Source organism: Alligator sinensis, unplaced genomic scaffold (genome assembly GCF_000455745.1).
Source record: "Alligator sinensis unplaced genomic scaffold, ASM45574v1 scaffold514_1, whole genome shotgun sequence".
Classification (NCBI taxonomy): Eukaryota; Metazoa; Chordata; order Crocodylia; family Alligatoridae; genus Alligator; species Alligator sinensis.
The window spans coordinates 1,241,843-1,253,744 of NW_005842385.1; the positions used below are offsets into that span (position 1 = coordinate 1,241,843).

At 43.6% G+C, this 11,902-nt stretch overlaps 1 protein-coding gene across 8 annotated transcripts in view; it reads left to right on the forward strand.

Annotated features, from left to right (window-relative positions):
• Window positions 1–6: 6 nt before the first annotated feature.
• Window positions 7–11,902, forward strand: part of RELCH (RAB11 binding and LisH domain, coiled-coil and HEAT repeat containing) — a 132,223-nt gene continuing 120,327 nt past the window's right edge. For all 8 annotated transcript variants that reach the window (XR_003095432.1, XR_003095433.1, XM_025211010.1 and 5 more), the window contains exon 1: window positions 7–176. Coding sequence is in view for 6 of the 8 variants with exons in the window: in XM_025211010.1 (XP_025066795.1) it covers window positions 137–176 (40 nt within the window). In the remaining 2 variants the exon portion in view is untranslated. The remainder of the gene's footprint in view (window positions 177–11,902) is intronic.

The following is an 11,902-nucleotide window of genomic DNA, read 5'->3' on the forward strand; positions in this document are numbered from 1 at the left end:
GCTGGAGCTGCACACGGAGCTGCTGGAGAGCGGCCGCGAGCTGCCCCGCCTGCGCGACTACTTCTCCAACCCGGGCAACTTCGAGCGGCAGAGCGGCACTCCGCCTGCTGCCCCCGCCCCGGCCTTCAGCACGGCGATGGGCGGCCCTTGCAAGGAGCCCCTCCCCGGCCAGCTCAGAAAGTGCCAGGCAGGGCAGGACCCGGGCTCCGTCTCCCTCATGTTCCCCGGCCCCCGGCCTGCGGAGGCTGCCTCCACACCGCCCACACCCTTGCTTGCCCCGGGGGTGGCACCTGGTTCCCATGAACAATGCTTGAGGCACTTGGGGTGCCTGTACACGTGCAGCAAGGCTGCTGCAATGCGCTGCTGAAGCGTGGCAATTGCCATGCTCCAGCATGAGGTGGATCAGTGTTACCGTGCTGAAAAACAGCGTCCCTGTGCTTCGATAAGCTTTAGTTAAAGCACCCCTGTTGCCGTGTTTGTGTGTGGGGACTCTGGTACACGTGATGCTCCTGGCCCTTTATTAGCGGTGCTCTTGGTGCTGTGCTGATTAAAGTGCTCTGCAACCTGGGGCACATCTATAAATGCCCTTGGTGACCTGACCCGGTGACAAGTGCCCTTGCCTTGCCTCAGGGCTGCTTTGTTGCTCGTGGGTCGGGTGGTGGTGACACCCTCTAGGGGCCCCTGGGTGCTCCCTGGCAAGGGGTTCACCTGAGATGCTGTCACCTCAGAGCCACCTGGTGAGTAGGCAGTGGGCCATTTTGACCACCATGCTGACCTCCCCTGTGGGAATGGTCTTCTCTAATTGACAGGCAGGTTTGCAGAGCCACCTGGTGCCTTTGGTGCCACTAGCCTGTGCTAGAAGAGATGTGCATCATTTGTGCAGGGTGCTTTTTCTTTGAGTGAGGCAGATCAAGTTGAAACCAAGCAAGCTGCCTTTAAGGATCATTGGTTGACTGTTCTCATGGATGAGCAAGTGACCTATTTTATGAAAAGGAGCAAGTGTGGCTGTAGGGTTTTTTCACTAAAGTGTCCATGTTCTGCCAAGGTTGATCAAGTGATGATGAAAGGTCTGAAAAAGATAATCATAGGCAATCCCTCAGTTGAGGATGATTGTCTTCCATGTTTGCCTTATCTGAGGGACTGAAGATGTCTGGCAAGGCCAATCCGGGATTGACAGGTTCTGCTGCAACTTGGGCGCATGTTTCCATGCAGCCTGGCTGGCTCTGTATTCTTGGTTCGGTTCATGATTTGTTATTTCTGCCCTTTCTGTAAAAGAAGCCCTATAGTGAAGCTGGTTTGAGAGATTTTCTGCAGGCAATGTTGCAAGGGAAGGAAGACACAAGTCTCCTTCACTGTAAGTAGTGAAATCTGGCTGTTGAAAGGAAGAGAGGAAGGTGACTGGTTAAAATTTAGAGGATGTGCACAGACTTTCTTCAGAAAGAATGTCCAATTTTTGTGGTAGTGCCAGTTGCTTTCCCTTACCCAAATAAAATAATTTATACAAGGGCACACAATAGGCTTTGGATATGGTTAAGAGGTTTCACTTGGTATCTCCACCTATCCAAAAATGCTTCTGTGCTTATTGCTGCTTGATAGAAGACTAATGCGTTTAAACTTAGACCATTACGCACCATTTATTTTGAGCTGTATTAAATATTTCATACCCTACTTTCAGACACTGAGAGTTTCCATGCTGGATTCCTCTTGACAAGATAAATTGAAGTTGCAGAGTTCTGTGTTTCAGGACCTAGTACCAACATAGTGACCGTATAAACTTCCCTGTGATTAAAAATGAAATACCTGTGGTTATCTAATCGGTCATATCACTTAACATTTACAAGTTAACAGAGCAAAGGATGTTGTCTTGGGTAGTTCTACTGGCAATGTATTTAATTAGTCCAGAAACCCCTCCTGAAGGTTCTGTGGGATTTTGGAATATATCAGTCTATAATTGGGTAAAATGTTGGAATTTATTAGTGTCATCACACTAAGAGATTATTTAGTGCACTGAGCTAAAAAACTAAACAAGTTAGAATTTATTTTTAAATTACTTGGGTTAATAAGAATAGCAAATGTTGCTTGTAAGCAGTTTTCATTTAGATCTCAGCTATAAATATAAAATACTTCCGAAAATGTCTCAAGATGGAAAACAAATATCTTTCAGACTGAAAAAAAAAACCCCAAAATTTGATTCTGAAATTCTCCTCTGACTTATATGGGTATCTATGATTTGTGGCTTTCCTTTTATTTTAATTTCATTCAATACCACAGGAGAGAACTTGTATTTTAAAAACTTCTAATAGTACAAACATGAATATAGGGAATGAGTTGGGTATAGTACTTAAAATTATTCTTGGTTCACTGTCATGGGTAGATTGACACGTTTCAAAAGGTTCTGTTGTGCACCTAATACCTTTTAAATACCCATTTAATTTTTAATTTTTCACATTTTGGTGAAATATTTATTTTTTGAGGGTCAGAAGAGAGTTATATTTACCTCCTATTGTAACAGGGACCGGAGGACTTTGCCCAGTGACCTCTGTATTGCACCAGATAAGCTTTAGTATAAGTTACTTGCAGCATAGAAAACTTTTTTGTTTGAAGAGGTGTTGAAAATATTGTATTGTGTACTTTAAGAGCCAGCCTTGGTACATATGCAGAATAATTGATTTTGAAATAAGGGATCACGGTTCTTCTTGTGTCCTAACAGAAAACCAAAATGGCATTTAAGAAATAAACACTTATATAATCTGTTAATTAAATTATGGAAGTCAAGAATTCCTCGTGATTCTGAGACGAGAGACACTGAAGTCAGCAATATCCTGAGTTAATGTATTTCATACTTCCCCAAAATGAGTAAGGGATGTATAGCTTTTTGTATCAGTTTGTAAGCCCATCTCTGAGTGCAGACAGCAAGGTCTTTAAAGTAGTACAGATGTCACAACTGCTTGTTGCAGCATTTCCTTCCCCTTTCCCTGAAGCAGTGGTTTCATGGTGGGCATATAGCACTTTGCCTGGGGTATGTACCTAAATTTTAATAATGGTGGTGGACTAGTCAAGGCATGGTGAGTAATGGTGTTGGTGTGCATTGACATCAGTGTCAAAGCTCTTCCTAAGGAATGAGCATGCAGAGATGCTTTGCTTTGTTTATACTAAAGCAATATCTTGCAGGTAAAGGGATACAGGACCAAAGCATCTTGTGTTGGCTGCTGGACTAGATGGAGAACAGGTCAGTTCCAGTAAGATACGAGTAAGACATGGATCAGCAACTTGCCTCCCATAGACTAGTTCTAGCCTGCCAAGCAATTTCATCTAGTCCATGAAACCTAGATATCAGGGAAAGGGGGGTTCTGCAGTAGGTAAAGTGCTGGCCTACATTGGACAGAGTTGCGCTGTTTTTCCCTACTAATCCTGAATGGTTGCCACTTCCTACTATAAACATCTTCTTTTAGTGAGGTGCAGGGATAATGCTAGTGAGGATCCCATACTTGGAGGTATAGATTTTTCTTCCATATTGTGGAGAGGGATCTTACCTTGATTTTTCTCATTGACTTACAGAAGCTCTAAGTAAGAGCAGAGCCAGGTAAGAGTAACAACATTGTATTGCCTCCATTGTTTTCTGTTTCCTTGACTATAATCCCCCTAGAAATTGCTTTTTTTCCCCCCCTTTTTAAAAGAATTATAGAATAAAGGAAGTGTCACTTTTTTCAGTAGCTTCTCAAATTCTTACTGATGTGAAAGTTTGTGATTTGACCAATGTTTCCAAGTTACTTGATCCAGTGAAAAATCTTTCATTTTGGTTAAGTCAACCAAAGTAAGGGGTTAAAATTTGAATTTTGTGCACGCATGGATTAATTTTTTAATGTGAATGTTAAGAGTTGCACATGGATGCAACTCCTGATGTTTAAGTTACGGACATAAATGAATCTAGGATTGTGGTGTGGGGATTGTGATCACATCTCCTTTGACCGTGTGGCATGTGCACAGTGAAGAGAATGTGCTGTAGCTGCACCTACTTTGCTACAATCCTAGATGCAGGAGACCTCTTGGAGCTCACTGGTATGTCAGCACCAGAACTGTGCAGGTGCCTTGAATGCTGAACTCACCAGCTGGTTGGCCAGGGTCTGGTCAGGCCCCCTGCTTTCATGTGACTCCAGAGCCCAGGGGGTGAGTAAGCATCGCTGCTGTTTGTCCTTCCCTTCCTCCTCCCTCCTCTTAATTTGGCAGTAGAGGCTCAGTCCCTGGTTTCACATAGCTCCAGGGTTTTTCGACTGAGCACTGCCACTGCTTGTCCCCGCTTCCTCTGCCACTGAAATTAGGGGTGGGGGGAGGGAGAACAGAGGCGGTGTTCATCCTCTGGGCTCAGAAGTTGCAGGGAGTCTTTGTAGTGCACAAAGGGGGTTGTAACCATGCTGCTGCACTCTCCTAGATCTGTCCCAGTCATGTAATATCATATGAATGCAAGTTAAGTGAATCTCTTTGTGTTATTGATAGTGTTAATGGAAGCACAAGGAAGATGAGTAGAATTTCTCATTCAATGTGCAGTACATCTGTGATGCAAGTTTGGGAATTTTGGGGGAATGAGACAAAGCTTCATAATATATGCACTTGTATATAGCAAAGGAGAGAATTTCAGCATGAGTAATTAAGCATTCTTACAAGGTTTTGTTTGCCTGAAAAGGCTTTCATTTTACGAGCCAAAGAATAAATATGCAGTGGAATTTTCTTGGTTTTTTCATTTATCTATTTAAGAATATGAACTTTTCCAGCTCAGAAAAGCACAAACAGCTGCTTTCTAAGAAAGGCTTGCAAGGAAAATGCAAATTCTATCAGGTTTTGATGGAATATAATGGCTAGAAAAGAGGTACTGGCACCATCTGGCCTGTGATCAACTTTGCAGTCCATTAGCATGTGTTTTACAAATAATTTTTGGTCCATAGACTGCATAGGATTAACTCATTAAAAGAGTTTATGGTGATAATTCCATTTCTTCAGTCTTTAGATGCATCACTTTTTTGGTATTGCACAGAACCTTAGTGGCTTTTAACAGTCAACTAGTTGTTGTTCCTTGTACTTATGCAAGTCACCCTCTCTTTTTGAAACTGCAACTGTGTGTTTGGCTGCAGATGTAAATAAAATAAACCATACTGTAACTGAGCAGAGAGGTAGTTAGCCACATTGTTCCAAAGTCGGGCAGAAGGCTGGACAGAGTTACACCTTATATCTGGGTTAGCTTCTCTGAGCCCTTTCTGTGCATTTTTCTCTTAACTCACCTTTGCCTGTCTAGGCAGTGCCCTTCTCATTTCCTTCCCCATCATCCCCTTTTTGTACTTCAATCACTCTTCATATTTGAATACTTGTTCCCTGCAACTCCTTTCATAACATCTGACAAAGTGAGCTGTTGCTTACGAAAACTTAGGCACCTCTGAATTCATTAGTCCAGTGGGCGCCAGCATTTTTGGCAAGCGTGTAACAGATTAGCTCAGCAGCCTCTCCAGGTACCACTCCAGTTCCCTTCCCAATCTGCTGCTCTGCTGTCTGTTTCTTTCCCTGTGCTCTCTACACAATTTGCTGCTTTGCTTTCTGCCCTGTCTGCCATTGTGCTGTCTGTCCCCTTCCTGATCTGCCACACATGCACAGGCTGCCTGTTCCACTTGTGATACCTGTCACAGTTTGGCCACCCCAAGTTAGTCTCTAAGGTGCAATTCTGTCCTGCCTTCATACTGCCATTAGAAGTATAGAACCAGTCTTTCTTTTACAACCTTTCCCTTTCCTGATTATTAATTCATTAATAAAAAAGGAGGCTAAATTTGTCCACTGCAGCATATAGTAAAAAGCCTCCCTCAAAGCATAAATAAATGACAAGGCCATACCAAATTTTCAGTTGGTTTTCAGTCTCTGCCGCACCACTCTACCATAAGCCAGTTCAGTTAGTTTTGCACCTCTGAAGTTATCTTTACAGAATTGTGATAACAGTTGAGGCATTCTAAGATTATAGAGAGAGTTATTTTTCCAGTTCCTTGACCCTGTTGTTCATCCCCACACTTTCCTGGTGATTCTTCTTAGGATATGTATTATGTGTTGTCAGTTGTAAGTCTAGACCTTTATTAATAGATCAAGTAGTAATAAAGACTGCAGAAAATTGTTCCTGTCATTGGTATACATGATGCATTGTTTCGAAAAAGAGCTCAGAAAGCATTTAGCATATACCAGAACCAGCCACACTCCAAAAGACTGCTGTTGGTTTTCTTAATTGTAGCCATGCAAAATAGTCAACATTTTGCAATTTCTCATTAGCACTATTTTAAATTTTAACAAATGAGCTTTTATTAAAAAAAAAGAAAGATTAAAAGATAAGAGACTTCAGCAAACTTAACCATGTTCTTTTCACTTCCCTAAAGTTGAGCTTCTGCACATGTTCCAGAAGTCTTTTTTCAGACTGCAGTAATATTATCTTGTTTAACCTATTACCAAATACAGACTGTAAATGCAGTTTCTATTTAGTATATTATTAACGAGCTCTTCAACTATTGTGAAATTCTCTCAGAAAGAAAGGAGTGTTCTGGCTTGGATTTTACTGCTAACAGCTCTGAAATCTGAATCATAGGCAAAGTGAATGCTTGCTGCCTGTGAGGTTCATCAGTGCTCCAGTGGACCCCTGCATTTTTTTTATATAGCTAAGATTAGTTCATGCTCCAAACAGCTTAAAACTAAATCAAGGTATGACAATGAAGAGAAGCTTAGGAGTCAAGTGGAAGGTAAGTGATGTGGACTTCTCACATCAGTCCTGTGCAGTTTCCAGTAGTTAAGGTTGTTCTAGCTGCTTAGTAGAATAAACAAAGTTGTCTGCTTGCCTAGCCGTTATCAGCAGTTTTCACTATGCATTGTGCTAGAAGCTCAACTTAAGGATGAAACAACAGCTTTATGGACTAGTTTGGGTAGTATGGGCAGAAGTGGACAAAAGTATAATTGAAACAGTTTAATAAAATTGAAGGGTCAGCCAGGTGGAGGAGTGCTTGCTAGCTGTCTCCTGGTAGATTCTCGGGACGAGGAAGTAGATGGGTTTGGAAGCATCCATGAGCACGATGCCTTCATCAGCTCAATTCATAAATAGACTTCTGGCATCAGAGAAAACACTGGAAGACAAAAGATGATGCAGGTTCTCTGGAAGGTAGATGCTGACATCTTGTCATCGCTGGCAACAGACAGCACTCCTCTAGCTGGACAGCTACAGGTCCAGTCCAGAGGTGTGAAGCTGTCTAATTGGATGAGGAGTCCAGTCCAGTGGCAAGGGAAGCCAAGCCACACCCCTAGAGGAGAGAGGATGGAGACCACTGATAACAAGAGAAAGCAGTCAGTGCTGATGGTGGTTGGCAGTTCCTTCCTGCAAGACGCAGAAACATTTGTGTTGGCCTGACCTGTTGGCTTGGGAGGTCTGCTGCGTGCCAGGGACCTGCATCTAAGATGGTATAGAATGGTTACCCAGACTTATCTGGCCCTCTGACTACTATCCCATGCTGCTCATCTATGTGGGCACTAATGATACAGCTTGGGAGTTACCTTCAGCAGATCAAAAGTGACTATATGGCTCTGGCTGAGTTTCCCAGTGACCTCCTACTTCCCACTGCTCGCTGGGACCTGTAATCTGCCGTGGTCTTAGGCCAACAGTGGGGCACAGGAACCAGACTACACTCACCAAGGTACCCCAGGCATGTGGCCATAATTATAGACTACAATGACCAAAATAAGCTGGTAGTCGATAACATCATTTCTCCTCTTATTGATGTTGATCTGTTAGTCAACCAATTTATCGGTGCACCCCTAGTGTGTGTGTGTGTCTGTATATGCATATAAATAAATAAAAGGAATCAGAACTTGTGGTAAAGGTGATATCTTTTATTACACCAGCTAGATTTTAGCCACACACAAAAAAAAAACTTATTGGATGGTCTCTATGTATTTCATAGCATGATTCAGGAAGTGAGTCAGTTCTTGATGCACAAGCCCAAATGTTTCAAGAAGCTGTATGTCTCTCTACTGCTGCCGCCTTTCATGTGTAGAGTTATTCCGCATGCTTAATTTTGTACGCCTTTTTAGTATTAGATTTATGCATCCAAGTTCTATAAGTACAAATAGGTTAGTTTCCCACAAACTACTGCTTTCTTTGGAAAAGCCCTTTCTTTGTCACTGATGCTTCATAATGAAAATGTTTAGACAACTGTAAAAGTCAGAGAGCCATGTTAGATGAAGTCAGGGAGAGAGAAGATAAGGTAGAGTTGCACCTTAGACTAACTGAATTAAAGATGCATAAACTTTCATGAGCAAGAGCTCACTTTAATCAGTAAGCTTATGTATCTGTGATTCAATTAAAAGGTTAAAAGCACTCTGAGACTTCTAAGATTCAGTAACATAAATATTGTGATTTGTACAGGCCTAGGAGGAAACGGGCCCCGTCTTGAACAGCCTTCACTTTAAAAACTAAACCCGGTGTGTTTTTTAGAATCACAACTGCTTACTCTAAGGACATTAATATTAATGTGTTTAAAGCCACTTTATGTACTGCACAGCTTAAAAAAATAAAAGTTTGGGAGATATGAGTTGGCTTATGTGTGAACACACATTGGTTAACTACATTCCAGTTAGAGCCCAACTTTAAGCAACCCCAATTGACTTTTGTCCCATGGATGCTTTACAATTCTTGATAATACACATGCGTTTACTTAGCTTGACAAAGAATGCATGTTGAGTTTGCTGGCAGTTAGGAAGCGCATCCATTTTGTAGTCTGGTTTGTTTTTAAGAAGAGTTGAAGAAGTGGTGTAGGGGTGAGGTTCCAGAAAATAAGGGAGAAACAAGGGTTATTTGGTGATACCATTTATTAAACCAACTGTATTGCTGGGAGAGATGTTAGACAAGCTTTGGGGAACTGCCTGTCCTTTCCTCAGCTCTGAGAGAGAAACAGGAACATCCTAAGCTAACTATCAGATAAAACAGGGACTTGTATTTAGCCACACATGTAAATAAAAATAGTGTGAGGCTGTAAAGATAGGAACAAAGTAATTAGCACAAGTAGTTTCAAAACAAGGCCATTCTACAGGGTTTTTTCCTGCACTCTTGTTTTTGAGGCTACTTTATTTACATGTGGAAGTAAACACAAGCCATTGTTTTATCTGCTATATAGCTAGACTGTTCCTGCTTTTCCCAGAGCTGAGGAAGGGCACCGTGACTGAAAGCTTGTCTAACCTCCCTCTCCCAACTATAGTAATGTGGACAGGAAGCGCACAGCACAGCCAGTGTGCAGCTCCCAGGCAAAGGCAGCAGGGCATAGAGCCCCAGCCTGCAGCGGGCAGCCTGCCTCTACCCTGCGCACAAATCTTGGGGACACATGCCCCCTATGCCCCAGAGACTGGGCTGTCTGCTGTGGGCTGGGGCTCTGCACCCTGCTGCCTTTGCCCCAGGAGCCATGCGCTAGCTATGTCACATGTCCCCTACCCACCTGGCAGTGGGAAGCACAACATGGGATTGCATGGCTCCCAGGGCAAAAGCCTCAGCCTGCAGTGGGCAACCCACCTCTACCTTGCGCACAAATCCCCATGCATCTTGAATCAGCCGCATGGAGCCACACCCCCCACCCCACCCTCCATGCCTCTAGCTGAGCCACCAGGGGCTGTGTTGCATGACCCGCCCTGCCCAGAGGGCCCCATTCTGCCCTGCCCTGCCCCACTCCCTCCCTCACCATGGGGACCTCGATCTGCCCCCCACACCTTCCCTCCACAGACTTACCTTCTGGGTGCTGTCTGTGTATCTGTCTGCCCCTCACTCCCAAGCCACAGTACGTAACATCCTGCCAGGGTGTGTGGGGACCGCTCCACCCAGGCTCCAAATCCCACACATTCCCACAGCGCCCCCCACACACAACACGCACCCATGCTCAACCATACAAAGTTGTACCTACATAATTTTGAGTTGTAATATAGCCTTTGTATAAATCTCTGACCTATTAGAAATTAAATAAGTGACTAGTGGGATTTATAAACAAATGATCAATATATCTATATTGGTTTATACTTCAAAAATAGCATCTCATTATTTACATACCAATTCTCTTGATTTTTTTTTTTCTTCAATAGTTTGTCTTTTGATTTTTGATAATGGGGCTGGCAATACTGCAACTGTACAGTTGCTTCAATAAAATATATTGTCAAGAAAACCCTTGTTTTATAAGAAGAGAATCATTGAGAAACACAGCACTTTCTCATATGCCAACTTTCCCAAGCTGTTTTGAGTGCATTCACAATTTCAACACCTCTTAATTATTTTGTGTATGTATGAATTGATTCAAGGTGTACGCTGCCTTTCCCACAAAGGCTCAGTGTGGCTTGTAAGTTATTCTGTTCTCATTGTAAAATAAGAAGAATGACCAAGAAAAACAAAATTTAAGACCATTAGAATGTCAGCATTGAAACAGAACCTCCCCTAAACAATATCCCACCTTAGCTTTGTTTGCTAAATGCCTGCCCAAATAGGAAGATCTTTAGAGAGCTTCTAAAAAATGTCCAGCCTTGGGTTCTGGCAGCCCTGCAGACAGGGAGTTCCAGAGCTGAGGAGTAACTGCTGCAAGTAACCACCAGTCCGTTTTTACCGAGTGAATTCAATGCTTTAAGAATACTTGCTCTTATCTGCTGTTAAGAGTACTGATGGAGCATAAGGGAGAAAGTGGTTCCTTGGGTACAAAGACCCCAGTTCATCGAGGGCCTTAAAGTTCTTCAAAAACAGCACCTTGAATTTTTGCTTGGAAAGCTATTGGGACATTGTGCAAACTCTGAAGCACTGGAGTTATCTGCTCCTGGTGACCCACCCCCATCAGAAGGCAGGCCACCACATTCTTCATTAGCTGCAGCTTCTGGACAGTCTTTAAGGGCAGCCCTGCGTAGGGCACATTACAGTATTCTGGCCTTGAATTAGGAGGAAGGATTTGGTCTTGGCTTTTTTCTGATCTGGCTTTCCTAATATTTAAAGTTTTACTGTTACCAGTGGACTGTACTACTCTCCCAGGTGAGCTCTGATGCATGTGCCCCCTGCCTACCCTCCCCAGCTGGCTCCCAGGACCTAGTGCTCAGGCAGCCCTGCACGCACGTATGCACTACAAGACTAAGACTTTCTTTTGAGCTGTTATTTAATCACATCTACATACACTACTAGAAAAAACATAAATCGGGGGGGGGAAAAGTTTTTGAAATAAAATTAAAATATTTATAGTACATATAGATTTCATAGACATCAGGGCTAGAAGGGACCTCGGAAGATCATCGAGTCCAGCCCCCCGCCCAAAGGGCAGGAAGTCAGCTGGGGTCATAGGATCCCAGCAAGATAAGCATCCAGTTTCGTCTTGAAGGTGTTCAATGAAGGCGCTTGATCCACCTCCGGTGGCAGGCTGTTCCAGACCTTGGGGGCTCGGACAGTAAAGAAGTTCTTCCTTATGTCCAGCCTGAAACGGTCTTGTAGTAGTTTATGACCATTCGACCTAGTCGTCATCCCTTGGGGCGCTCTGGTGAACAAACGTTCCCCCAGATGCTGGTGGTCACCCCGATAAACTTATAGGTGGCCATCAGATCACCCCTGAGCCTGCGCTTTTTCAGGCTAAAGAGCCCCAGGGCTCTCAGCCGGTCATCGTAGGGTCTGCTTCCCTGACCTCTGATCATGCGCGTGGCTCTTCTCTGGACTCTCTCAAGCTTCTCCACATCCTTTTTGAATTGTGGAGCCCAAAACTGGACACAGTACTCCAGCTGCGGCCTCACTAAGGCCGAGTACAAGGGGAGAATGACGTCCCGGGATTTGCTTGAGAAGCATCTATGGATGAAAGCCAGCGTTTTGGTCGCTTTACTAGCCGCCGCATCGCACTGC